Below are 27022 nucleotides of genomic sequence, written 5' to 3'. Positions count from 1 at the left end.
TGAATTCTGTTAACAACCCAAATGAGCATGGAAACGGATCTTCCTCTAGAGCATCCAGAAAGAAACACAGCCCTGCCAACGCCTTGATTTTAGCCCTTTGAGACCCTGTTGAACTTCTGACCTACAGAGCAGTAAGATAACAAATTTGTGTTGTTTAAGATGCTAAATTTGTGGTAATTTGTTATGGCATCAATAGAAAACTAGTGCACAAATGTGCAACTAATAGTATTCATAATGAGATAACTTGTCCAGCAACCTCAGTCACCCAGAACCCAGCAGTAAAATATAAAACAACAAAGCAAATATTCTGGGTAATATTTTTCGACAACTCTTTCAGCAGAATTCAGTGCAGAAAATAAATCAGTCTAGATATTTTAAGCAGGAAAGAATCAAATGCAGAACATTGGGTATTTACAAAATTGTTGGAAGGGCTAAAGGAGCTGGTATGAGGAAGTACCTGTGGGAATAACTCCCAGAACAGGGTGACATTGACAACTTCAGATAAAAGACATGTTTATAGATACACATAACTCAACCAATGAAGATTTGCAGAAAAGCTTGAATTATGAACTCAGTTAATAATCTGGGGGCTGAAGAACGAGTTGGAGGATTTCTTAAAGACAAATAAATAAAATCCAGTTATTATGTTATGATTAAGAATCAAAGTTGTTTTGTTTTGGTTTTGTTTTTTTAAATAAAAATAGATTTTCCAGAAGAGTGGAAGCTGGTGTTTTACTGTAGAATTTTATGAAGAACCAAAACATATCTCTAATTATTATTATTATTATTTTTGAGAGATGGAGTTTTGCTCCTGTTGCCCAGGCTGGAGTGCAATGGCGCAGTCTCGGCTCACCACAACCTCCGCCTCCCAGGTTCAAGTGATTCTCCTGTCTCAGCCTCCGAAGTAGCTGGGACTACAGGCATGCACCACCATGCCCAGCTAATTTTGTATTTTTAGTAGAGACGGGGTTTCTCCATGTTGGTCAGGCTGGTCTCAGACTCCTGACCTCAGGTGATCCACCCGCCTCGGCCTCTCAAAGTGCTGGGATTATAGGCGTGAGCTACCGCGCCTGGCCCTCTAATTATTTTTAATAAAAAATTATATTTCAACAAGTAAATAAAACAGGCTTCTTCTAAAAATAAATAACATAATCACCTCTTAAAGGTTCCACTTCATAATGATACTATTAAAATGGCAATTACATTTCCAACACATGAATTTGTAAGGGACACATTCAAACCATAGCAATACCCAGTACTTTAATAATGTATAGAAATACAAAAGGCTCCTCCAAATCATGAGTGAACTCCCATTCACAATTGTTTCAAAGAGAATAAAATACCTAGGAATCCAACTTACAAGGGATGTGAAGGACCTCTTCAAGGAGAACTACAAACCACTGCTCAACGAAATAAAAGAACACACACAACTGGAAGAACAGTCCATGCTCATGGATAGGAAGAATAAATATCGTGAAAATGGCCATACTGCCCAAGGTAATTTATAGATTCCATGCCATCACCATCAAGCTACCAATGACTTTCTTCACAGAATTGGAAAAAACCACTTTAGAGTTCATATGGAACCAAAAAAGAGCCTGCATTGCAAAGAAAATCGTAAGAAAAAAGAACAAAGCTGAAGGCATCACGCTACCTGACTTCAAACTATACTACAAGGCTACAGTAACCAAAACAGCATGGTACTAGTACCAAAACAGAGATATAGACCAATGGAACAGAACAGAGCCCTCAGATATAATACCACACATCTACAACCATCTGATCTTTGACAAACCCAACAAAAACAAGAAATGGCGAAAGGATTCCCTATTTAATAAATGGTGCTGGGAATACTGGCTAGCCATATGTAGAAAGCTGAAACTGGATCCTTTCCTTACACCTTATACAAAAATTAATTCAAGATGGACTAAAGACTTAAATGTTAGACCTAAAACCATAAAAACCCTAGAAGAAAACCGAGGCAATACCATTCAGGGCATAGGCATGGGCAAGGACTTCATGTCTAAAACACCAAAAGCAATGGTAACAAAAGCCAAAATAGACAATGGGATCTAATTAAACTAAGCTTCTGCACAGCAAAAGAAACTATCAGCAGAGTGAACAGGCAACTTACAGAATGGGAGAAAATTTTTGCAATCTACCTGTCTGACAAAGGGCTAATATCCGGAATCTACAAAGGACTCAAACAAATTTACAAGAAAAAAGCAACCCCATCAAAAAGTGGGCAAAGGATTCGAACAGACACTTCTCAAAAGAAGATATTCATGCAGCCAACAGACATGAAAAAATGCTCATTATCATTGGCCATCAGAGAAATGCAAATCAAAACCACAATGAGATACCATCTCACACCAGTTAGAATGGCAATCATTAAAAAGTCAGGAAACAACAGGTGCTGGAGAGGATGTGGAGAAATAAGAACACTTTTACACTGTTGGTGGGAGGATAAACTAGTTCAACCATTGTGGAAGACAGTGTGGTGATTCCTCAAGGATCTAGAACTAGAAATACCACTTGACCCAGCCATCCCATTACTGGGTATATACCCAAAGGATTATACATCATGCTACTATAAAGACACATGCACACATATGTTTATTGCAGCATTATTCACAATAGCAAAGACTTGGAACCAACCCAAATGTCCATCAGTGATAGACTGGATTAAGAAAATGTGGCACATATACACCGTGGAATACTATGTAGCCATAAAAAACGATGAGTTCATGTCCTTTGTAGGGACATGGATGAAGCTGGAAACCATCATTCTGAGCAAACTATCACAAGGACAGAAAACCAAATACTGCATGTTCTCACTCATAGGTGGGAATTGAACAATGAGAACACTTAGACACAGGGTGGGGAACATCACATGCTGGGGCCTGTCGTGGGATGGGGAGAGGGGGGAGGGATAACATTAGGAGGAATACCTAATGTAAATGACGAATTAACGGGTGCAGCACGCCAACATGGCACATGTATACATATGTAACAAACCTGCATGTTGTGCACATGTACCCTAGAACTTAAAGTATAATTTAAAAAATAAAATAAATAAATTAATTTAAAAAATAAATAAAAGAAATACAAAAGGCTCCTTAAGTAGCTTGTTGAGAAAATTTGAGTGATGATTACTAAATCAAAATATTCTTTATGTATTAACAAAAAATTTTTTTTTTGAGATGGAATCTTGCTCTGTCATCCAGGCTGGAGTGTAGTCGTGTGATCTTGGCTCACTGCAACCTCTGCCTCCCAGGTTCAAGCGATTCTCCTGCCTCAGCCTCCTGAGTAGCTGGGATGACAGGTGCCCGCCACCATACCTGGCTAGTTTTTAAATTTTATTTTTAATAGCGATGGGGTTTCACTATATTGGCTAGGCTGGTTTTGAACACTTAACCTCAGGTGATCCGCCCATCTTGGCCCGCTAAAATACTAGGATTATAGGCGTGAGCCACCGTGCCTGGCCCCAACATATTCTTTAATTATATGTTTGTGCATATATGCATAAAATATTGTGTGTATAATATATGTATAATTATATAAAATATATAATATATAACATAATGTATAATGTACACATATGCATTATATATGTATATACATGTGTATACTGTATACATCTATGTACATATACATGTATGTACATATATGTACATAATGTATACATACGCACAGATACACACATGTATGTACATGAAGCATTCATCATTTTTAGCTAACAAAACAATTGTAATGGCCAACTTCTCCAGCATTTATTGGTGCGATAGGAACTGCTGTTCCACCATCCTCAGAGCAGCTCGTTCAGATCTTTGTGACTATCTAAAACCTGTAAGAGGGTGGAACAGAGAAAGAATCCGGAGGATTGGGAAATGCAGCTCTAACATTTCTCGCCTGGACATATCCAAGAGACAGAATATCACAGCGCAGGACATCAATAGCTTGATGTCTTTTACTACCAATATATACGTTTAAAAATAGTTATGGTCCATGTTGTGTATTTCAGGATCTTCCTGGGACACTAGAACTGGCTTGTTTCCACCAACCTCACATGCCACATCAGCTGCCAAATGACATTGCCCTCAAAGCACACCCTCTCCCACCGTTTCACAATATTGCAACCGTTATAGTCATTCTAAAATAATTTAAAATTTCCTTTCATCTGTAAAACCTTTCTAGCTTCTCTTAGACTAAAGCCCAACATATTAAGCATGATTTGCAAGGCTTTCTGTGTTTAGTTCTCTAATTTCAATAATTTTATTCTTCATACTTCAGCTGTATATTCAGTCATCCCTCATACTGAGGAATATGCGGGGGATTGGTTCCCAGACACCTGCAGATACCAGAATCTGTGTACACTCAATTTCTGCAGTCAGCCGTACATGAGTCAGAAACTCATGTGTATATATATATGGAAAGTTGGCCCTCTGTATATGAGGGTTTCGTATCCAGTTAATACTGTATTTTCAGTCAGTGTTTGGTTGAAAAAATTCATGTATAAGCAGACCCACGCAGTTCAAGGCTGTGTTGTTCAAGAGCCAACTATACTACATTTTCAGTTCGCTGAAGTCACCATGTGCTGTTGTGTCTCAGGACCTATGCATATGCTGTTCTCTGTACTTCTTGTTTGCTTACCTAAATCCAGATCAGTTTTTTGTTCTCACTAATTGTTACTGCCTCCCAAGGTTTTCCCTGACTTGGTCTAAGCTGTATTTAGGTGTTGTTGTTATTAGTTGTTCCAATAACATTCGGTTCTCTGTTACAATAGTCTTTATATTATACTTTTCTTTGGTTTGTGAATCTTCCCCTCTATACTGAAGGCTCTCCAATGGTAGGGACTGTATCTATTTTAAGAAATAGTTCTATATTCCTTTCATCTAGCATATTTTCTGTCACTTATAATATGGTTAATAAATATTTGCTGAGCAAATTAATGAATTTTGGGCACGTTCATGTACAATCGTAGAACCCAGGGCACCAAAATTTAATAATACTGTTTTTTCTTTTTTTTTGAGATGGGGTCTCACTCTGTCACCCAGGCTGGAGTGCAGTGGCACGATCTCAGCTCACTGCAACCTTTGCTTCCCAGGTTCAAGTGATTCTCCTGCCTCAGCCTCCCAAGTAGCTGGGACTATAGCTCATTGCAACCTCCACCTCCTAGGTTCAAGCGATTCTTCTGCCTCAGCCTCCCAAGTAGCTGAGATTACAGGCACGCACCATCACGCCTGGCGAATTTTTGTATTTCTAGTAGAGATGGGGTTTCGCCATATTGGTCGAGTTGGTCTCAAACTCCTGACCTCAAGTGATCGGCCCGCCTCAGCCTCCCAAAGTGCTGGTATTACAGGCATGAGCCACTGCACCCGGCCTTGAAATTGTAATATTTCTGTATTGTCATTCTTCACCACAAGAATCAGTTCCATGAGGGTAGGAACTTTTTATTTGCTTTTTTCACTATTAGTGTTCTTAGCTCTCAGTGCCTGGTATGCAGTAGATGCTGAATTAGTCTTTAATGTGTAAATCAGTAAATACATTTGGAGTTTATAGAAGGATGTAATGGACAATCATTTCAGGGTACCATTGTAGTGATGAATTAATGCCTATTGTTTTCTGTCGTGGAAATCTTAAAAGCGTCAATGACTCAAGATTCCATCTCCTGGGAGAATATGTTTGACCTAGCTTAGACCACTTGTCCACATCTTGGTTATCAGAGGATTTTTTTCTCCACTTTTCTTTATTTTGTTTTATTAAACTTCTTATTTTGAAATAATTTAAAGACTCACAGAAAAGTTGCAAATGCGATCAACCCTGGAAAACATTCCAGGGAAGCGTGGTGGAAGATAACTGCTAAGAGACTGTTTAACTTGGCAGTGGTAATCATCATCAGCTTTCTAGCAAATAGTTTCAGAAGAGAGGTATGGGTGGAAATCAGATTGCAGGACAATTTCAGGAAGTTTAATGTTTAACACAAGTGAGCGATGATAGATCAATCGATTGATCCATTGATAGATCATAATAACATGACAGCAGCCAGGCATGGTGGCTCATGCCTGTAATCCCAGCACTTTGGAAGGCCGCTCCCCTGAGGCCAGGAGTTCGAGACCAGCGTGGCCAACATGGCAAAACCCCATCTCTACTAAAAATACAAAAATTTAGCCAGGTATGATGGCACGTGCTTGTAATCCCAGCTACTTGGGAGGCTGAGGCAGGAGAATTGCTTGAATCCAGGAGGCGGAGGTTGTAGCAAGCTGAAATTTTGCGCCATTGCACTCCAGCCTGGGCGACAGAGTGAGACTCTGTGTCAAAATAATAATAATGATAATAATAATCACAACATGACAGCAATGCATGTTCAAGGAAAGATTTTTAGAACGGGAAAAAGTTTATTATAGGTCAAAGGGGATGTTCCAGTAGAGTTAAAAAAAAGAGATCAAAATATCTTATTTTAAGCCATTTTGCAAACCACAGTTAATCTGTTTTAATTTAAAAAACACAGCGTGGGAGATTAGATTGTTTTTCCCCTAGAAATCCACATATAAAGTTGTAGGATTCTTATCTTTGGTATCTTGCTAAGTTGAATTTTAAATTCCCTGCTGAATTTAAAGGAAAAGAATCAATAAACTTCTGATTTAACACAGAAGTTAGGACTGATGGAATGAGACTCCTGAGGATATGGGCAAAGATGGAATCAAGCACCTAAGTGGAGGGAATAACCATAGAAAAGAGAATATATTTTAACCTGATACTGAAGGAAAGGAAAGAGTTTGTGATATGAATGAGAAATTTCAGGTGGAGAAGAGAAAGAATGTGGGGGAATTCATGTTTAATGCCTCAGTAAAGTGTTACGTAAGGAGATCAGTTTTGCTGACACAGAGGACCGTCTTACCCATTAGAAGGATTTGTGTGGATCTCACCTGCTGTTATGTGGTATCCAGATAGAAAATTTGTTTTGTAAATATATTTTTCTTACTTTTTAGGGATATTTCTTTTCTGTATGATGTTAAATATGCCAAAGGACAGACTAGGGAGAAGACAGTTTGTCCCCCACATTTGGTGCGTTCATTACAGTCACATGATGGTGTCATTGTGCCCCATAAGGTAAATAAAGTATTTGACAAATAATCTTCTCTCCGTCTGTCTACTTTTAAAAATCATTTAAAAATGATTTTTAATATAAATATAAAATATAAAACAATGTCATACTATAACAACCTGCATTGCTCACCAGTCTTCATAGCATTTTCAAATTACTTCTTAAAATGGGAAAAGGGTATTTAGCAGGAAAAGATCAAAATATCTTATTTTAAGCCATTTTGCAAACCACAGTTAATCTGTTTTAATCTAAAAAACACAGTGTGGGAGATTAGATTGTTTTTCCCCTAGAAATCCACATATAAAGTTGTAGGATTCTTATCTTTGGTAGCTTGCTAAGTTGAATTTTAAATTCTTTGCTGAATTTAAAGGAAAAGAATCAATAAACTTCTGAATATACTAGCACCAAGGTTATTCTTTAATTTATGGTTATTTTAGAGATGTGTGCTCTGGTTAGTTTTTGTCATTTGCTATGACCCACATTGCTAATATTGTTATTTCTCCAATCAAAATTTTTCAACTTAAAAAATAGTGTCTCTTTAGGTTAGGAATTAGGATTTGTGCAAGTGAATTTTTTCGCTATTAATATATTCATTCTTTTCTTTTGCTTTTCTTTTCTTTTAAGCCAAATATATTAACAGATACTTTGATTCCTGAAGAATTTCATATTGTGTCAAGTACAGGAGTTTCAGGTTTGGAGTGTTATGACGAGTGAGTACTACGATATGTAAAGAGTACCTGCCCCAGCTGGGTGGCCCACGCCTGTAATCCCAACACTTTGTGAGGCCGAGGTGGGTGGATCATCTGAGGTCAGGAGTTCAAGACCAGCCTGATCAACATGGTGAAACCCCGTCTCTACAGAAAATACAAAAATATTAGCTGGGTGTGGTGGCGGGTGCCTGTAATCCCAGCTACTGGGGAGGCTGAGGCAGGAGAATCACTTGAACCTGGCAGGCAGAGGTTGCAGTGAGCCCAGATTGCACCCTTACACTCCAGCCTGGGCAGCAAGAGTGAAATTCCATCTCAAAAAAAAAAAAAAAAGAAAGAATACCTGACAAGTTGAACTGTTTCCTCCTTCCCATACATAGAAGAACCTGAGAAAAGTACTCATATTCCTGAGCAATATATAAACTGAAATGAGGAAACATTTGAGCCAGCTGTCCTAATACAATTAAGAAAGATACAAATTGGTGGGGTGCGGTGGCTCACGCCTGTAATCCCAGCACTTTGGGAGGCCGAGGCGGGCAGATCACGAGGTCAGGAGATCAAGACCATACTGGCTAACACGGTGAAACTCCGTCTCTACTAAAAATACAAAAAAATGGCCAGGTGTGGTGGTGGACGCCTGTAGTCCCAGCTACTCGGGAGGCTGAGGCAGGAGACTGGCATGAACCAAGGAGGTGGAGCTTGCAGTGAGCCGAGATCGCACCACTGCACTCCAGCCTGGGCAACAGAGCGAGACTCTGTCTCAAAAAAAAAAATAAATAAATAAAAGAGAAAGATACAAATTAAAAAAAATAAAAACTGAAAGTACTTAAAAGAGTTTGGGATGTTAGTGATTAAATTATTCGTATTTTTTCCTGCCATTTAATTTTGAATTTTTAAAAAAATGGAACTTTGTTTTGAATGCGTGATGATGCCCTTTAGGAATGATTTTGGGCAATGATTATGGAGACAAAGGAAAGTAGCCCTCTGAGCCAGCATCTCATAATCCATGCTCCAGGGCTTAGCTCCACATTGCAGACTCATTATCTTGTCATCTTTGATTCCTGTTTATGGGATTGAAAATAGGATCTTGCTTTTATTTTCTGAAACAACACTTGAATGTTTTATAGTTTAGAAAATGAGAACTATGGACTAAAGTTTTATAATAAAATATCCAGAGGCTGTCACTCTTTTGATATTGTCTTTCCAATATGTATGTTATAATATATTGCATTTCATTGTAATGGTATGTTTCAGAACAATATTTTGCCCAAGAGAACCAAATGAAATTCATTTTTTGGGTAACCTTTTATTTTAATGTAATTTCAGACATAAAAAATTTGCAAAAATGGGAAAAGGAATGCCTATATACCCTCTACCTTGAGTCACTGGTTGTTTACGCTTTGTCTCATTTGCTCTTAAACATATACAAGCATGCATACACATGCACATATTTTCAAACTATTTAAGAGTAAGTAATCAAATACTTCTACCACCAAATACTTCTTTAGTGTGTATTTCCTAACAACCCATTAGTTGTAGATCTTTTGATGACTTTTTTTTTTTTTTTTGAGACAGTTTCACTCTTATTGCCCAAGCTGGAGTGCAATGGCACGATCTCGGCTCACTGCAACCTCCGCCTCCCAGGTTCAAGCAATTCTCCTGCCTCAGCCTCCTGAATAGCTGGGATTACAGGCAGGCACCACCGCACCTGGCTAATTTTTTGTATTTTTGGTAGAAACAGGGTTTCACCATGTTAGCCAAGCTGGTCTCGAACTCCTGACCTCAGGTGATCGGCCCGCTTTGGCCTCCCAAAGTGCTGGGATTACAGGCATGAGCCACCATATATGGCTGATTTTTTTTTTTTTTTTTTTGAAACAAAGTCTTGCTTTGTCACCCGGGCTGGAGTGAAGTGGCGCGATCTCGGCTCGCTGCAACCTCCACTCCTTGGGTTCAAGCAATTCTCATGCTTCAGCATCCCGAGTAGCTGTGACTACAGGTGCCTGCCACCACGCCCAGCTAATTTTTGTATTTTTAGTAGAGATGGGGTTTCGCCCTGTTGGCCAGGCTGGTCTTGAACTCCGGACCTCAGGTGACCCACCCGCCTCAGCCTCCCAAAATGCTGGGATTACTGGTGTGAGCCACTGCACCTGGCTTTGATGAATTTTTTAAAAATTTCATCATTTCTTCTGTATGATCATTATTTCTTCTGCCAATTTGTTATTTGGCATTTTACCATATAGAATAATGGATTTCTATTTTATTTGATGGATTTTAATTCTTTACTATCATTATTTTATTTTATTTTTTGGAGATGGAGTTTTGCTGTTGTTGCCCAAGCTGGAGTGCAGTGGTGCGATCTTGGCTCGCTGCAACCTCCCTGTCCCAGGTTCAAGTGATTCTTCTGCCTCAGCCTCCTGAGTAGCTGGGATTACAGGCATGCGCCACCACGCCTGGCTAATTTTTTTTTTTTTTTTGTATGTTTGGTAGAGACAGGGTTTCACCATGTTGGCCAGGCTGGTCTCGAACTCCCACCATGGCCTCCCAAAGTGCTGGGATTATTGGCGTGAGCCACCGCGCCTGGCCCTTTATTTTTATTTTTTTTATTTTTTTGAGACAGAGTCTCGCTCTGTCATGGGTGGAGTACAGTGGCATGATCTCTACTCACTGCAACCCCTGCCTCCCAGGTTCAAGCAATTCTCCTGCCTCAGCCTCCTGAGTAGCTGGGATTACAGGCGCCTGCCACCATGCCCGGCTAATTTTTTTGTATTTTTAGTAGAGATGGGGCTTCATCACGTTGGCCAGGCTGGTTTCGAACTCCTGACCTCAAGTGATCCACCTGCCTCAGCCTCCCAAAGTGTTAGGATTACAGGCATGAGCCACTGTGCCCGGCCCATTATTTTGATGCTCAAATTTTTCCAGATTTGGCCAATGGCCAAGGCTGCTCCTTTGAGCTGTCTCTTGTGTTCTTTGGCCATGTCCCCATGATTATTTGAACACTTATTTTATGGCTTGATAAGACTTCCAGGTTCATCTTGTATTTTCCAACTCCAGCCCTGGAATGGGTGGTGAATCACTTCTTCAAGCAGTACTGATTCCTTTCAGTGGAGAATGGTACTTAGAAACCAAGATTCTGAGGGTTAGTTGTGCTAATTGATAAACAGGCCAGAAAATTTTCTTAAAATAACATTTACCTATCTTATTTATTATAGCGAATACACTACTCTCCTCACAGATAGTGAAAACAGGCTATTGCTCTTCCCATCCATGTAAGTACAGTTTATTTTCTAAAATCTTTCTCAGAAAGAATACCTATATACATACATATTTATTGGTACTTCATTAAACAAAATTATTAAAATTATAGCAGCAACCCAAGGCAATAGTTGCCTATAAGTTCATCATCTAATCAGTGTTTTCGTTTTTACAATTGTATATTCAATGTTTATGTATTTCACTTGTCTAATTGCCTATTCAATTTTACATATTTACATATATAGCATAATATTTAAATACTATAAAGTACTTTTATGTTCTATGTTTAACCATTAGTATTTCTCCATTTTGCTATAGTCTTTTTTTTTTCCTTTTCTTTGTCCCTTTTCTTCTCTCACATTGTGAGGTAACCAATGTTAAAAGTTTGATGTTTATCTCCCTACATTTTTTCTTTTTCTATGTTCTTACACTCCTATATGATAGGTATATAGAATTTTTTGGGGGGAAGCATTATTTTCTCTTATGAAAAAGAGAATCATACTATTTGCATTTTTCTTGCTTTTTTCTACTATATTATTGATCTCTCTAGATTAATAGACACAGGTCTAATGCTTAAAATGCCATTAATATCCCAGAGAGCATATATATTCTCTTTACACATATTATATTCTTTTTGCCATTTGAGAATTACCTGTTGCAATGTTAATTGCATAAGTCTGCCACCTTAATTTTTTAGGAAACCTAATAAAAGAGTCGAAGTGGCCCAGCTGAATGATGTGATGGATACTATGCTAGAGAGGGCTGGTGTGGAAAATCAGGAATATACAGGACCAACTAAGGTAATTGCAAAGCCGAATGCAACCTGATGGCTAAGAGCATGCACTCAGGAGGCAGATTGCCTAGGTTAGAATTCTGACCCTGCCATATATTTGCTGGCGGCCTTGGACAAGTCATTTAATGTATTTGTACCTCAGTTTCCTCATCTGAACATTGGAGATAATAATATCACCTACCTCATAGGGTTTTTGTGGAGATGAAATGACATAATAAATGTAAAGTGCTTAGAACAGTTCCTGGCATGTGGTAGACACTGTATAATTGTTAGTATTATTATTTCACCAAATAGAAGGTATCATTGATTGTAAGATCCTTATTATTTCATGTAACGCTAAAAAACACTGCCATGTATATTTTTAGTAGAGATAGGGTTTCACCATGTTGGCCAGGCTGTTCTCAAACTCCTGACCTCAAGTGATCTGCCCAGCTCACCCTCCCAAAGTGCTGGGATTACAGGCGTGAACCACCGTACCAGGCCACCACTTGTAATTTTTATTTTCTACTTAAGAAAGAACTTTTTTAGTCTTATATAGATAGAGACTTTTTTCTTTATCAGGGCTATTTCTTTTTTGTTTTATATATTTTATTTGTATAGAATTGGAAACTTACAGAAAAAGTTCAATACAAGACACTGCTATGTCACCTTTACCCGGATTCTCCATCTGGTGATTTACATTGTGCCCTGTTTGCTTTTTTATTCTCTCTCCTTCTCTGTCTACATATGCATTGCTTTGTTCTGAACCATTTAGAGTGAGTTGGAGACATCATGCCTCTTTAACACCCAGATATTCAGGATATATTTCCTACAAACAAGGACATTCTCTTATATATCCATAATATAGTTATCAGGAAATTTAATGCTGATATGATAGTATTATCTGACACAGACCACATTTAAATTTTATATTTTATCAATTGTCTCTATAATGGTTTTTAAAAATAGCTATTTTTTCTTCCTAGTCCAGAATCCAAGGATCACACAGTTCTTTTAGTTGTCATGTTTCTTTAGACAGCTTTAATCTGAAACAATTTCTCCGCCTTTCTTTGTTTTTCTTGACCTTGTTGTTTTGAAGAACACAAGCCAGTTATTCTGCAGAATGTTCTTCAGTTTTGGTTTGTCAGATGTATAGTCATGATTTTAGATTGAGGTTTTTTTTTTTTTGGCAGGTATAACATAGAAGTGATACTGTGACCTTTTCAGTGCATCAGGTAAAGAGGCACATGATTAAACCAAAATTTTTTTTTTTGAGACAAAGTGTCACTCTGTCACCCAGGCTGGAGTACACTGTGATCACGGCTCACTGCAGCTGCAACCTCCCTGGGCTCAGGTGATCCTCCCACCTCAGCCTCCCACGTAGCTGGGACTACAGGCATGTGCCACCATGGCTGGCTCATTTTTATATTTTTTGTACAGACAGGGTCTCACCATATTGCCCAGGCTGGTCTCAAGCTCCTTGCCTCAAGCAATCTGCCCACCTCAGCCTCCCAAAATGTTGGGATTACAGGTGTGAGCCACTGCGCCTGGGCGGACCAACTCTTAAAAATCAAATATCACTTTTGTATATATATATAAATGAAAATGTAAGTGAAATAAATTAATCAAGGTGTTTCTAAAACTTATTTACTTTCTGGGTGTTAACCTCTTAAAATGTTTTTTACTAAGACTGTAACAAGTACTGATTATGTTACTTACCTTCTGACAGATGCACAAACTACTACATATATTGAAGAAGGAACAGACCATTTACAACACAATATTTCATGAACTTATTCGACAAGTCAGTGTGGACTGTGCAGACAGAGGAGAACTTCTGTCGAAAGTCAGGTTAGTGCTGTTATTGGAATGGTCCAGTTTCCTTTTGATTTTTATATTAGATTTGTCTTTATATCTACTTTTGAGAATGTCACAAAAGTGCACTTCTCTGTTCTACTGATCATAAGTAATCTAACTGCATTTTTTTCTTTTTCTTTTCTGTTAATATGTGGAAAGGGTCTATAGCTTTCATTTTATTTTTGCCATATTATCTTGGGTGAGATACAGTGAGACCTGATGCAGATCAAGAGAAATAACCCAGAAAGAGTTTTATAGTTTTGTTATACTCACAGCTACACTCCTGGGGAGAAGCAGCATGCCATACAGGGCCATTTGGGGGAGACACCAAGTCAGTCATGAGGTAAAGAGAGGGAGGGAACCTGTGGGGAGGCACCTCTATTGTGGTTTCCTTGGGAAGGAATAGGTGAGGCAGGTTAAGTAGACTTAGGATTGGATTGTTTGGATAATTTCACTGGGCATTCCATAATAGGGGTTGTCCCTGGTTGTTTGGTACCTGGCCTTGGGGCAATAAGAGAATTTTTGAAAGATATTTTTGCTGGATATAGACAATTTTTAAATTTAGTACTTTAAATATGTTGTTGCCCTGCTCTCATTTGCATTGTTTCCAATGAGAAATCTGCTGCCATCCTTGTCTTTATTGCCCCAAACGTAATGTGTCTTTTTCCTGGAGCTGATTTTAGGATTTTTTCCTTTTTTTTTTTTTCTGAAACAGAGTCTCGCTCTGTCGCCCAGGCTGGAGTGCAATGGCGTGATCTCGGCTCACTGCAACCTCTGCCTCCAAGGTTCAAGCGATTCTCCTGCCTCAGCCTCCCGAGTAGCTGGGATTACAGGCGCCTGCCACCACGCCCGGCTAATTTTGTATTTTAGTAGAGATGGGGTTTCACCATGTTGGTCAGGCTGGTCTCAAACTCCTGACCTCGTGATGCGCCCACCTTGGCCTCGCAAAGTGCTAGGATTACAGGCATGAGCCACCGAGCCCGGCCTTAAGATTTTTTTCTTTACCATTGCTTTTGAGCAATTTCACTATGCTATGCCTTGGTGTGGTTTTTTTTCACGTTTCTTGTGCTTGGTGCTTATTAAGCATTTTGATCTGTAGCTTTATGGTTTTCATCAAATATGGAACATTTTTGGCTATTTCTTTAAGTGTTTTTCTGTCCCTCCACCTCTTTTGAGGGAATTTGTTTACACATGTATTAGGCCTCTAGTACTGAGGTTGTCCCACAGATCACTAATGTTTACACATTTTTGCTCTTTTCTATTTGTGTTTGTTTTGGATAGTTTCTATTGCTATACCTTCAAGTTCATTAATCGTTTTTTCCCATAATATCTAATCTGCTTTTAATCCTATCTAATTATTATTACTATTATTATTATTTTTGACGTATAGAGTCTTGCTCTGTTACCCAGGCTGGAGTGCAGTGGCATGATCTTGGCTCATTGCAGCCTCGACCTCCTGGGCTCAAGTGATCCTCCTACCTCAGCCTCCTAAGTAGCTGGGGCTACGAGTGTGTGCCACCACACCCAGCTAATTTTTTTGTATTTTTTTGTAGAGACAGGATCTTACTTTAATCCTATCTAGTATATATTTTCATCTCAGACATTTTTGCTGTCATCTCTAGAAGGTCAGATTGGGCTTTTTAAATATCTTCCATGTCTCTAGTTAACTTTTCGAACATACAGAATGTAGTTAGATAACTTTTAGTGGTTTTTGTCTGTTAATTCTAACATCTGTTTTGGTTCTGGGTCAGTTTTGATTCATTGATTTTTCTCCTTATAGGCGTGTTTTCCTGCTTCTTTACATGTTTAGTAATTGTTTTAGTCTGCCTTGTGCTGCTATAACAGAATATCACAGATGGGGGGCAATTTATAATGAGCAGAAATTTATTGGCTTACAGTTTGGGAAGCTGGGAAGTACAATATACGAAGGTGCCAGCATCTGGTGAGAACCTTCTTGTGGTGATCATAACATGACAGAAAGTGAGAGGGTGAGAGAGAGAGAGAAAGAGGGAATGAGTCCACTTGTGCGATAATGACCCCATTCCTGCAATAATGGCATTAGTCCATTTATCAGGGCAGAGCCCTCATGACTTAAACACCTCTTGAAAGGTCCACCTCTTAAGACTGTTATAATAACAATTAAATTTCAACACTAGTTATGAGGGGACAAACTTTTTTTTTAAATTTGTATCAATAACTTTATTTTTTATTATTATTATACTTTAAGTTTTAGGGTACATGTGTACAATGTGCAGGTTACATATGTATACATGTGCCATGTTGGTGTGCTGCACCCATTAACTCGTCATTTAGCATTAGGTATATCTCCTAATGCTATCCCTCCCCCCTCCCCCCACCCCACAACAGTCCCTGGAGTGTGATGTTCGAGGGGACAAACATTTAAACCTAGCAGTAATTTTGATTGGATGGCAGACATGAATTATGCCTTATTTGGATGCTGTATATTTTTGTTTTCATACAAATATTCGTTAGCTTTGTTTTGGGACACAATTAAGTTATTTAAAAAAAAATTTGATCCTGTTAGGTCTTTAGGTGGGACAAGAGCAGTGCCCAATTTAGGGCTAATTATTTCTGAATACCAAGACAAAACTTTTCTGTGTGCCATATCCAATGTCCCATGAATCATGAGTTTTTACAGACTGGTTAGTTGGTACTGGTACTACTTCTATGCGAGTTCTGGCATTCTTACCTCTGATCCTTTTGGGTAGTTCTTTCCTTGGTCTTGGGTAGTTTTCTCACATTTATGCCCTGATCAGTACTTAGCTGAACACTTGATGGAGATCTTCTCCTTATCTTGTGTAACTCTTTTCTCTCTGCTACTCTGTCCTCCGAACTCTAGCTGCTTTCATCTCTCTAGACTGTTAACTCTGTCTCCTTAACTCAGAGAGTCAACTGGGGTCTTCCTGGATTCCCTCTCTGTGTGCTATGGCCTGGAAAACTCTCCCAAGGCATTAGGCTGGCACAATTGTAGGATTTGCTTTATTTATTTCTGGTCTCTCAGGGATCACTTTCTTTCATTGCCTGATATCCAGTGTCTTAAAAATGGTTTCATATTCTTTATCCTTGTTTTGTTGTTGTTACTTCAGGTAGGAAAGTAAATTTAGTTCCTCTGGATTTCTTTTTATATTTCCTGTACCTATATCTATACTATAATTCACTATATAGATTAATGTCTTTCAGAAGTTTTGGGAAATTATCGGTGATGATCTTTGACTCATGTCTGTACTGCATTCTGTCTTCTGTTTCTGGAGCTTTGATTAGATATATGTCAGATATTCTCATTCTGTCTTTGTCTCTTAATCTCTTTTTCATAGTTTCCCTCTTGTCTCTGTCCTACATTTTGGGTAATTTGTTCTAGGACATTACTGTTTTCTCTAGGTGTGTCTATTCTGCTATAACCCATCTATTATTAACTCAACAATTATATTTTTCCCCTAAGAGATTTTTTTTTTTTTTTGAGACAGGATCTCGCTGTGGCCCAGGCTGCAGTGCAGTGGCATGATCTTGGCTCACTGCAACCTCTGACTCTCGGGTTCAAGTGATTCTTGTGCCTTAGCCTCCCAAGTAGCTGGGACTACAGGCACACACCACCGTGCCTGTTTTTTTGTTTTTTTTTTTTGTATTTTTAGTAGAGACAGGGTTCGCCATATTGGCCAGGCTAGTCTCGAACTCCTGGCCTCAAGCAATCCACCCACCTCAGCCTCCCAGAGTGCTGGGATTACAGGTGTGAGCCACTGTGCCTGGCCTCCCTTAAGAGTTCTGTTAGTTTGTTTCCACATCTGTCTCATCAAATATAATAATTTTATTGCTTATTCATTTTTAGATTCTTTTTTTTTTTTTTTTGAGATGGAGTTTCACTCTTGTCACCCAGGCTAGAGTGCAATGGCACGATCTCAGCTCGCTGCAACCTCCACCTCCGCATTCAAGTGATTCTCCCCCCTCAGCCTCCTGAGTAGCTGGGATTACAGGCATGCACCACCATGCCTGGCTAATTTTGCATTTTTAGTAGAGACGGGGTTTCACCATGTTGGCCAGGCTGGTCTCGAACTCCTAATTTCAGGTGATCTGCCCACCTCAGCCCCCCAAAGTGCTGGGATTACAGGTGTGAGCCACCGTGCCCAGCCCATTTTTAGATTCTATCTTTTATTTCTCAAACATTTCATGCATAGTCTTATAAAATCTGCTATTGGTTATTTCTTCTGAGTCTCATTCATGGTGGTTTATTTACATTAGTATTTTGCAGCCTTTGCTTGTGGAGCTAATATTTCACTGACCTTGGCCATGGGATTCTCAGGGCATGAATCCAAGATGCTTTCTGGAAAAGAAGATTTGCGTGTGCTCCCTTCTGGAATCTGGGATTCATGCAGTAGTCCTACATTTGCCCATGTCTCTGACTTTGAAGTCAGCCCAAGGCTTAGTCTCTGGTTCTCAGTGCTGGTATTTTCCTGGGGACCACCCTGACCTTGGGTTTGCTTACTGCTTACAACTCCCACTCCATTTCTAACTTACTATTTTTTGTTTGTTCTTATTTTTTTTCATCCCTAGAGTCTTCTGTTTCTTCCTGCAAACTCAGTAATGCTTTGAAAAGTGTGTTCTCTTATGGATCTAGTTGGATTGTAATGGGAAGGTCCTTCAGAGTATTTAGTTCTTATATTGTCAGGAGGGGGAAATCCTAAAGACAATGTTTTTTAAATTGATATTTCCAATATATGAGCTGCATCTTGAGGTGATAAACTCCCTGTCACTTTCAGCCTTAAAGCAAGGGCTGTATAATTCTTTCTGTCAATGGATGAAAGATTAAACGACCAGTCCAACTCAGACATATTACAAATCCAGGACCTCAGGCTTAGGGTGTAACACCTAGATCAGTTTTTTTTGTTTGTTTTTTTTTTTGTTTTGTTTTTTTAAGACAGTCTTGCTCTGTCACCCAGGCTGGAGTGCAGTGGTGAGATCTCTGCTCACTGCAAATTCTGCCTCCCAGGCTCAAGTGATTCTTGTGTCTCAGCCACCCAAGTAGCTGGGATTATAATCATGTGCCACCATGCCACGCTAATTTTTGTATTTTTAATAGAGACAAGGTTTTGCCATGTTGGCTAGGCTGGTCTTGAACTCCTGGCCTCAAATGATCTGCCTGCCTCGGCCTCCCAGAGTGCTGAGGTTACAGGTGTGAGCCATCACGCCTGGCCTAGATCACTGTTAATATAAATGAATACTATTCAGTTATGGTATTTATAATTTATCATCTGTGATCACTTCCAAATATTTTGTTTGGTTTTATTCAGAAGCAAAAGAAATGACTTCTTTGTATTAAAGATTTTTGTTTATGTTTAAATAGTTGATGTCGTTTTACATGTTGTCAATTTGAAAAAAGTGGTTTTATTCATGAATTTAACTATAAGAATCTCACTATACGTAAGTCATGCTGTTAGATGTTGTAAAAATACAAATATATAAGACATGGTTTCTAGTCTCATAGAATTTATATCTAGAAGAAGGAATAAAACAAGTTTTTATTTTTGTCTTACATCTCACATATGATATTCCAAATAATTAGGGCTCTGGTTACAATTCTCTACAATTGTTCACTCACTCACGGCAGGAAAACATAGCCTAGATTCCTTTTTTTTTTTTATTTTTTAATGAAGCCACAGCATTCTGCTTCTGTGCTTTTTATTATTTATTTATTTATTTATTTATTTTTTGAGATGGTGTTTTGATCTTGTTGCCCAGGCTGGAGCGCAATGGCGCAATTGTGGCTCACTGCAACCTCTGCCTCCCAGGTTCAAGCGATTCTCCTGTCTCAGCCTACTGAGTAGCTGGGATTACAGCATGCACCACCACGGCTGGCTGTTTTGTATTTTTAGTAGAGGCAGGGTTTATCCATGTTGGTCAGGCTGATCTCAAACTCCCGACATCAGGTGACCCACCCACCTCGGGTCCCCAAAGTGCTGGGATTACAGGCGTGAGCCACTGTGGCCAGCCTTTTTTTTTTTTTTTTTTTTCTATATTGTTCATCTCACATATCTTTTGGAACGTCTGTTTACTATTTTATTCCCTGACATTACTTTCTCTCTTGCATATTTTCTATCTTTTTTTCCTTTCCTTCTGCATGATACCTTGTTTCTCTTATTTTATTTCAATAGTTTTTGGAGAACAGGTGGTTTTTGGTTACACGGATAAGTTTTGGTTACACGGATAAGAGCAGTGATTTCTGAGATTTTTGGTGTACTCGTGATATGGTTTGGCTGTGTCCCCACCCAAATCTCATCTTGAATTGTAGTTGCCATAATCCCAACATGTTGTGGGAGGGACCAGGTAGAGATGGTTGAGTCATGAGGGCTGTTTCCCTCATTCTGCTCTTGTGATAGTGAATTAGTTCTCATGAGATCTGATGATTTTATTTATTTATTTATTTATTTATTTATTTATTTATTTTTGAGATGGAGTCTCAGTCTGTTGCCCAGGCTGGAGTGCAGTGGCGCAATCTCAGCTCACTGCCACCTCCGGCTCCTGGGTTCAGGCGATTCTCCTGCCTCAGCCTCCCAAGTAGATGGGATTACAGGTATGCACTACCATGCCCAGCTAATTTTTTGTATTTTTAGTAGAGACAGGGTTTCACCATGTTGGCCAGGCTAGTCTGAAACTCCTGACCTCAGGTGATTCGCCTGTCTCAGCCTCCCAAAGTGCTGGGATAACAGGCATGAGTCACTGTGCCTGGCCAGAGATCTGATGGTTTTATAAAGGGCTTCTTCCTTTTCTGGGCTTTCATCCTTCTCCTTCCTGCTGCCATGTGAAGAAGGACATGTTTGCTTTCCATTCTGCCATGATTGTAAGTTTCATGAGGCCTCCCCAGCTCTGTGAACTGTGAGTCAGTTAAATCTCTTTCCTTTATAAATTACCCTGTCTTGGGTATATCCTTATAGCAGTGTGAGAATGGACTAATACAACCCATCACCTGCTGAGCAGTGTACACTGTATCAAATATGTAGTCTTTATTCCTCACCCCCCTCCTAATCTTCCCCCTCAGTCCCCAGAGTCCATTATATCATTCTTATGCCTTTGCATCCTGATAGCTTAGCTCCTATTTATAAATGAGAACATACAATATTTGGTTTTCCATTCCTGAGTTACTTCACTTAGAATAATGGTCTCGAACTCCATCCAAGTTGCTACAAATGCCATTATTTCATTTCGTCTTATAGCTAAGTAGTATTCAATAATGTGTATATACCACATTTTCTTTATCCGCTCATTGCTTGATGGGCATTTAGGTTGGTTCCATATTTTTGCAGTTGCAAATTGTGCTACTGTAAACATGCATGTGCATGTGTCTTTTTCATATAATGACTTATTTTCCTGTGGGTAGATACCCAGTAGTGGGATTGTTAGATTGAATGGTAGTTCTACTTTTAGTTCTTCATACTGTTTTCCATGGTGGTTGTACTAGTTTACATTCCCACCAGCAGTGTAAAAGTGTTCTCTTTTCACCACATCCAAGCTGACATTTAGTTTTGATTTTTTAAATTATGGCCATTCTTGCAGTAGTAGGGTGATATTTCATTGTAGTTTTAAATTGCATTTTCCTGATAATTAGTGATGTTGAGTATTTTTTCATGTTTGTTGGCTGTTTGTATATCTTCTTTTGAGGATTGTCTATTCATGTCCTTTGCCCACTTTTTGGTGAAATTATTTGTCTTTTTCTTGCTGATTTGTTGGAGTTCATCATAGATTCTGGGTACTAGTCCTTTGCCAGATGCATAGTTTATGAATATTTTCTCCCTTTCTGTGGGTTGTCTGTTTACCCTGCTGATTATTTCTTTTGCTGTGCAGAAGTTCTTTAGTTTAATTAGGTCCCATCTATTTATTTTTGTTTTTGTCACATTTGCTTTTGGGTTCTTGGTCATGAATTCTTTGCCTAAGCCAATGTCTAGAAGAGTTTTTCTGACGTTATCTTCTAGAATTTTTATGGTTTCAGGTCTTTAAGCCGTTGATCCATCTTTTGACTTTCATATAAGGTGAGAGATGAGGATTGTTTCATTCTTCTACATATGTCTTGCCAATTATCCCAGCACCATTTGTTGAAAAGGGTGTCCTTTCCCCACATTATGTTTTTGTATGCTTTGTTGCAGATCAGTTGGCTGTAAGTATCTGACTTTATTTCTGGATTCTCTAGTCTGTTCCATTGGTCTATGTGCCTATTTTTATACCTGTATCATGCTGTTTTGGTAACTATAGCCTTGTAGTATAATTAGAAGTCAGGTAGTGTGATATTTCCAGATTTATTCTTTTTGCTTAGTATTTCTTTGGCTTTGTGGGCTCTTTTTTGGTTCCATATGAATTTTCGGATTTTTTTTTTCCAGTTCTATGAAGAATGATGATGGTATTTTTGATGGGAATTGCATGGAATCTGTAGATTGAGTTTGGCAGTATGGTCATTCTCACAATATTGATTCTACCCATCCATGAACATGGGATGTATTTCCATTTGTTTGCATCATATGCAATGTTTTTTCAATAGTGTTTCATAGTTTTTCTTGTAGAGATCATTCATCTGCTTGGTTAAGTATATTCCTAAGTATTTTCTTTGCTTTTTCTTTCTTTCTTTTTTTTTTTTTTTTTTTTTTTTTGCAGCTGTTGCAAAAGGGATTGATTTCTTGATTTGATTCTCAGCTTGGTTTTCTTGGTGTATAGCAGTGCTACTGATTTGTGTACATTGATTTTGTAACCTGAGAATTTACTGAATTCATTTATCAGATCTAGGAGCTTTTTGGTTGTTTGTCATGCAGAGAGAGGTATGTACAAATGCTTGACCAGATTGCCCGGCAGATGATTGATTTCTACAAAGACTTGGTAACTCAGCGAATGATGGACCAGCGCATTTTAGAAGAACTGTATAATTTCAAACATGTTATTGAAGAACTGACCAGGTAAAAACTGTGATTATCTTAAACACAAAACAAAAGTCAATGTCATGTCTCTAAAGGGAGTAAAAAATATTTAGGGAAAGTGGAATGGTTAAAAACCAAGGTTCTTCTGTTTCCTTTTCATGTTTAGCAAGAGTACAAAAAGAACTAGATGTCATTGTAGACATAGATATAGATAAATGGGTTATGCAAGTTCACATAAAAATGAAGATTCTGTATATATTTGACATGGAAAAGACTTACTCTTTCTTCTAAAATGTAGATGTTGCTGGGCATGGTGGCTCACACCTGTAATCCCAGCACTTCGGGAGGCTAAGGCGGGAGGATCACTTGAGGTCAGGAGTTTGAGACCAGCCTGGCCAACATGGTAAAACCCCGTCTCTACTAAAAATACAAATAATTAGCCAGGTGTGGTGGCACATGCCTATAATCCCAACTACTGGGGAAGTTGAGGCAGGAGAATCACTAGAACCCGGAGGTGGAGGTTGCAGGGAGCTGAGATCATGCCACTGCACTCTAGCCTGGGTGACAGAGCGAGACCCTGTCTCAGAAAACAAAAATAAAATAAAATAAAATAAAATACAGATGTTTACCTTAATCAGGTTTATAGAACAGTGCCATAATTATGGATGTTAACATTATGGATGTTAACATCTCAAAGAGAATAAGTATCATATAGCCATCAAAGTTAGTGATCATCTAACTTCTAACCTTGAAGCAAGATGGTTAGTGGTGAGAATAAAGAAGATAGGATAGTCATATCAGAAAGTGGGGTAGACCAGCATGGAGGACTTGCATGTCAGCATCTGCCTCCCTCCATTCTAAAGGATCTCCCCTACATCTTCTTTCTGTCTGATTCCTGCCAGCCTGATTCCATTTCCAAACCTGGCAAGATTCCATCTAGAATGTACACTCAATTTCTTGATTTGGTTTATAAGGTGGAAAAACTGGGAAGGGAGGTACACATGATAACTGAGAAGATTCCTGAGTATAAGTCTGATTTTCTCGGTAGAAACTTTTTAGAAATCTCCAAATATGAATTAAAAATTTATTTGATTTATTTCAGGGAACTGTGTCTAGTTAGGGCACATGATGTGAAATTAACAAAGGAAACAGAAAAAGCCCACAAGGATTTGGCACAAGCTCTTTTAGATGCGGAAAAGAACGCCAAGTGAGTTGCTTAAAGTTTGTTTAGCTTACATAGGGGAAAGGGAAGAAGCTTATGTAGCTTCTGAAATAATATATATGATACTAACTTCTTGAATTCTAAAAGCACATATAGATAGCTTACTTTATCTGAATTTAGTTGATTTCTCATTCTGGGTGCAAAGAAGGTAAAACATGATTTTTTCTCTTGGAGATAGACTGTTGCTTTCTGCATTAATCATTTTTGTTGAGTGAGGATTGCAGGCTATTACTTTCTGGTTTTCTACAAGAAAGTGTAAAGAAACAGTGAGCATAGATAGCATAGATTCTGGAACCATACTGTTTGCTGTGTGACCTTGGGGAAGTCACTTAACTTTTCTGGGCCTAAGTTTGCCCATATGTAAAATTGGGATAACAATATTACCTACCTCATAGGGTTATTACGAGTATTAAGGGAAGTAGTATAAGTAAAGCACTTAGAATGGTGCTTGGCATACAGTCAGCGCTATGACAATATGAAATATTCTTATTCTGGTTACTTTTAATGAAATTTTATGTCATGAAATATTTCAAACATTCAGAAAAAGAAAGCATTATAGTGAGTACTCATTTACCTTTCATGAATTACCAAATGTCAGCCATTATGTCATACTTGTTTCACACCCCATTTTTAGGAAACAAAATTTTATAGAAATATTTGGAGATTTAGGCCAGGCATAGTGGTTCATGCCTGTAATCCCAGCACTTTGGGAGGCTGAGGCAGGTGAATCACCTGAGGTTGAGAGTTTGAGACTAGCCTGGCCAACATGGCAAAACCCCATCTCTACTAAAAATACAAAAATTAGCTGGATGTGGAGGTGCTTGCCTGTAATCCTAGCTCCTTGGAAGGCTGAGGCATGAGAATTGCTTGAACCCAGGAGGCAGAGGTTGCAGGGAGCTAAGTTTGTGCCACTGCACTCCACCCTGGGTGACAGAGTGAGATTCTGTCTCAAAAAAAGAAAAATATATGGAGATTTAAAAAAATACATCTATATCTATGTCTCTATCTCTATATATTTCCATTCTGCTTCTTCCCTCCCCAGAGTTAATCACTAATCAATAGTTGGTATGTAACTTTCCTATCCTTGTTTTTATATTTTACTATAATACATAGTTACATATAAAAAAATTTGCGGCTGGGCACAGTGGCACACACCTGTAATCTCAGCACTTTGGGAGGCTGAGGTGGGCGGATCATGAGGTCAGGAGATCGAGACCATCCTGGCCAACACGGTGAAACCCTGTCTCTACTAAAAATACAAAAAATTAGCTGACATGGTGGCATGTACCTGTAGTCCCAGCTACTTGGGAGGCTGAGGCAGGAGAATTGCTTGAACCCAGGAGGTGGAGATTGCAGTGAGCCGAGATTGCGCCGCTGCACTCCAGCCTGGGCGACAGAGCAAGACTCCATCTCAAAAAAAAAAAAAAAATTTGCTTTTACCAACTAAATACTATTCTTTTGAGATCTTCTCATTATGATGCATATAGAACAAATAAATTTTTTCTGCACTATAATATTAACCATATGACTAAATTATAATTTATGTATTAATGTATAACTTATGTATCAATCACTCAGAATGGATTTTTCCATTTGCTTGGTAGATTTTTCTCCATTCCTTTATTTTGAGCTTATGGGTGTCATTACATGTGAAATGAGTCTCCTGAAGCTAGCATACCAATGGGTCTTGTTTCTTTATCCAGCCTGCAACTCTGTGCCTTTTAATCAGGACATTTAGCCCATTTACATTTAAGGTAAACCAGTAAAGATATATATAGATTTGATCCTGTCATCATGTTAGCTGGTTATAATGCAGACTTGTTTGTGTGGTTGCTTCATAGTATCACTGGTCTGTGTACTTATGTGTTTTTTAATAGCGGCTGGTAATGGTCTTTCCATATTTAGTGCTTCCTTCAGGAGCTCTTTTAAGGCAGATCTGGTGGTAATGAATTTTCTCAGCACTTGCTTGTCTGTAAAGGATCTTATTTCTCCTTCACTTATGAGGCTTAGTTTGGACATATATAAAATTCTGGGTTGGAATTTCTTTTTTTAAAGAATGTTGAATATTGGCTTCCAATCTCTTCTGGCTTGTAGGGTTTCTGCTGAGAGGTCCACTGTTAGTCTGATGGGCTTCCTCTTGTAGGTGACCTGACTTTTCTTTCTAGATGCCTTTAACCTTTTTTCTTTTATTTTGACTTTTGAGAATCTGATGATTATGTGCCTTGAGGATGATCTTCTTGTGAAGTATTGTACTGGGATTTTCTGCATTTTCTGAATTTTAATGTTGGCTTCTCTAGCTAGGTTGGGGAAATCCTCATGGATGATACCCTAAAATATGTTTTCCAAGTTGCTTACACTCACCCTATCTCTTTCAGGGACATCAATGAGTCATAGATTTGGTATCTTTACATAATCCCACATTTCTCCAAGGTTTTGTTCATTCCTTTTTATTCTTTTTTCTCTGTTCTTGTCTCTCTTATTTCAGAAAACCAGTCTTCAAGTTCTGAGATTCTTTCTTCAACTTGGTTTATTCTGCTATTAATACTTGTAATTGCATTATGAAGTTATTGTAGAACATTTTTTTCAGCTCTATCAGTCCAGTTACAGTCTTTTCTATACTGGCTATTTTGTCTGTCAGCTCCTTTATCATTTTATTGTGATTCATAGCTTCCTTGAATTGGGTTTCAGCATACTCCTGCATCTTAATGATCTTTGTTCCTATCCATAGCATCAATTCTGTTTGTGTCATTTCTGCCATCTCAGCCCAGTTCAGAACCCTTGCTGGAGAGGTGGTGCAATCATTTGGAGGAAAGAAGGCACTTTGGCTTTTTGAGTTGTCAGAGTTCTTGTGTTGTTTTTTTCTCATATTTGTGGGCTGATGTTTGTTTCATCTTTGAAGTTGCTGATGTTTGGGTGTTTTTTTTTCCCTTTTATCCTATATGATGACATCGAGAGTTTGATTGTGGTATAAAGTGGATTAAACCAACTGGCTTTATTTCTGGAAGATTCTAGGGGGCCAACGCTCAGCTTCCAACTCCTGGACTGTGTACTCCAACTCTGGGGGACTTTTATTTGGACCAGCTTTGTTCTCTGCTCCCTGAGGTTAGGAATCCACTGCACTGGGGGAGCTGAGGTGCTCCTGGACCACTGGTCACTACACTCTGATGGGTGGTGTCAGCCAAAGCCTTTCATAGT

The 27022-nt window shown here is 38.7% G+C and overlaps 1 protein-coding gene across 8 annotated transcripts in view; it reads left to right on the top strand.

Moving 5' to 3' along the window:
* The window catches only part of AXDND1 (axonemal dynein light chain domain containing 1), a 188441-nt gene that overhangs the window by 6758 nt on the left and 154661 nt on the right, over positions 1-27022 (top strand). For 7 of the 8 annotated variants that reach the window (XM_058443024.1, XM_058443025.1, XM_058443023.1 and 4 more), the window contains 7 exons: positions 6993-7113; positions 7733-7818; positions 11025-11081; positions 11765-11867; positions 13569-13690; positions 22504-22644; positions 23708-23812. In XM_058443024.1, the coding sequence (XP_058299007.1) occupies positions 6993-7113; positions 7733-7818; positions 11025-11081; positions 11765-11867; positions 13569-13690; positions 22504-22644; positions 23708-23812 (735 nt within the window). Of the gene's footprint in view, positions 1-6992; positions 7114-7732; positions 7819-11024; positions 11082-11764; positions 11868-13568; positions 13691-22503; positions 22645-23707; positions 23813-27022 lie in introns of those variants that run through there. The other variant, XM_058443028.1, reaches the window with a different exon arrangement.

This window comes from Hylobates moloch, unplaced genomic scaffold, assembly GCF_009828535.3.
Source record: "Hylobates moloch isolate HMO894 unplaced genomic scaffold, HMol_V3 SCAFFOLD_8, whole genome shotgun sequence".
Classification (NCBI taxonomy): Eukaryota; Metazoa; Chordata; class Mammalia; order Primates; family Hylobatidae; genus Hylobates; species Hylobates moloch.
This window is presented reverse-complemented; position numbering and strand designations above follow the sequence as displayed.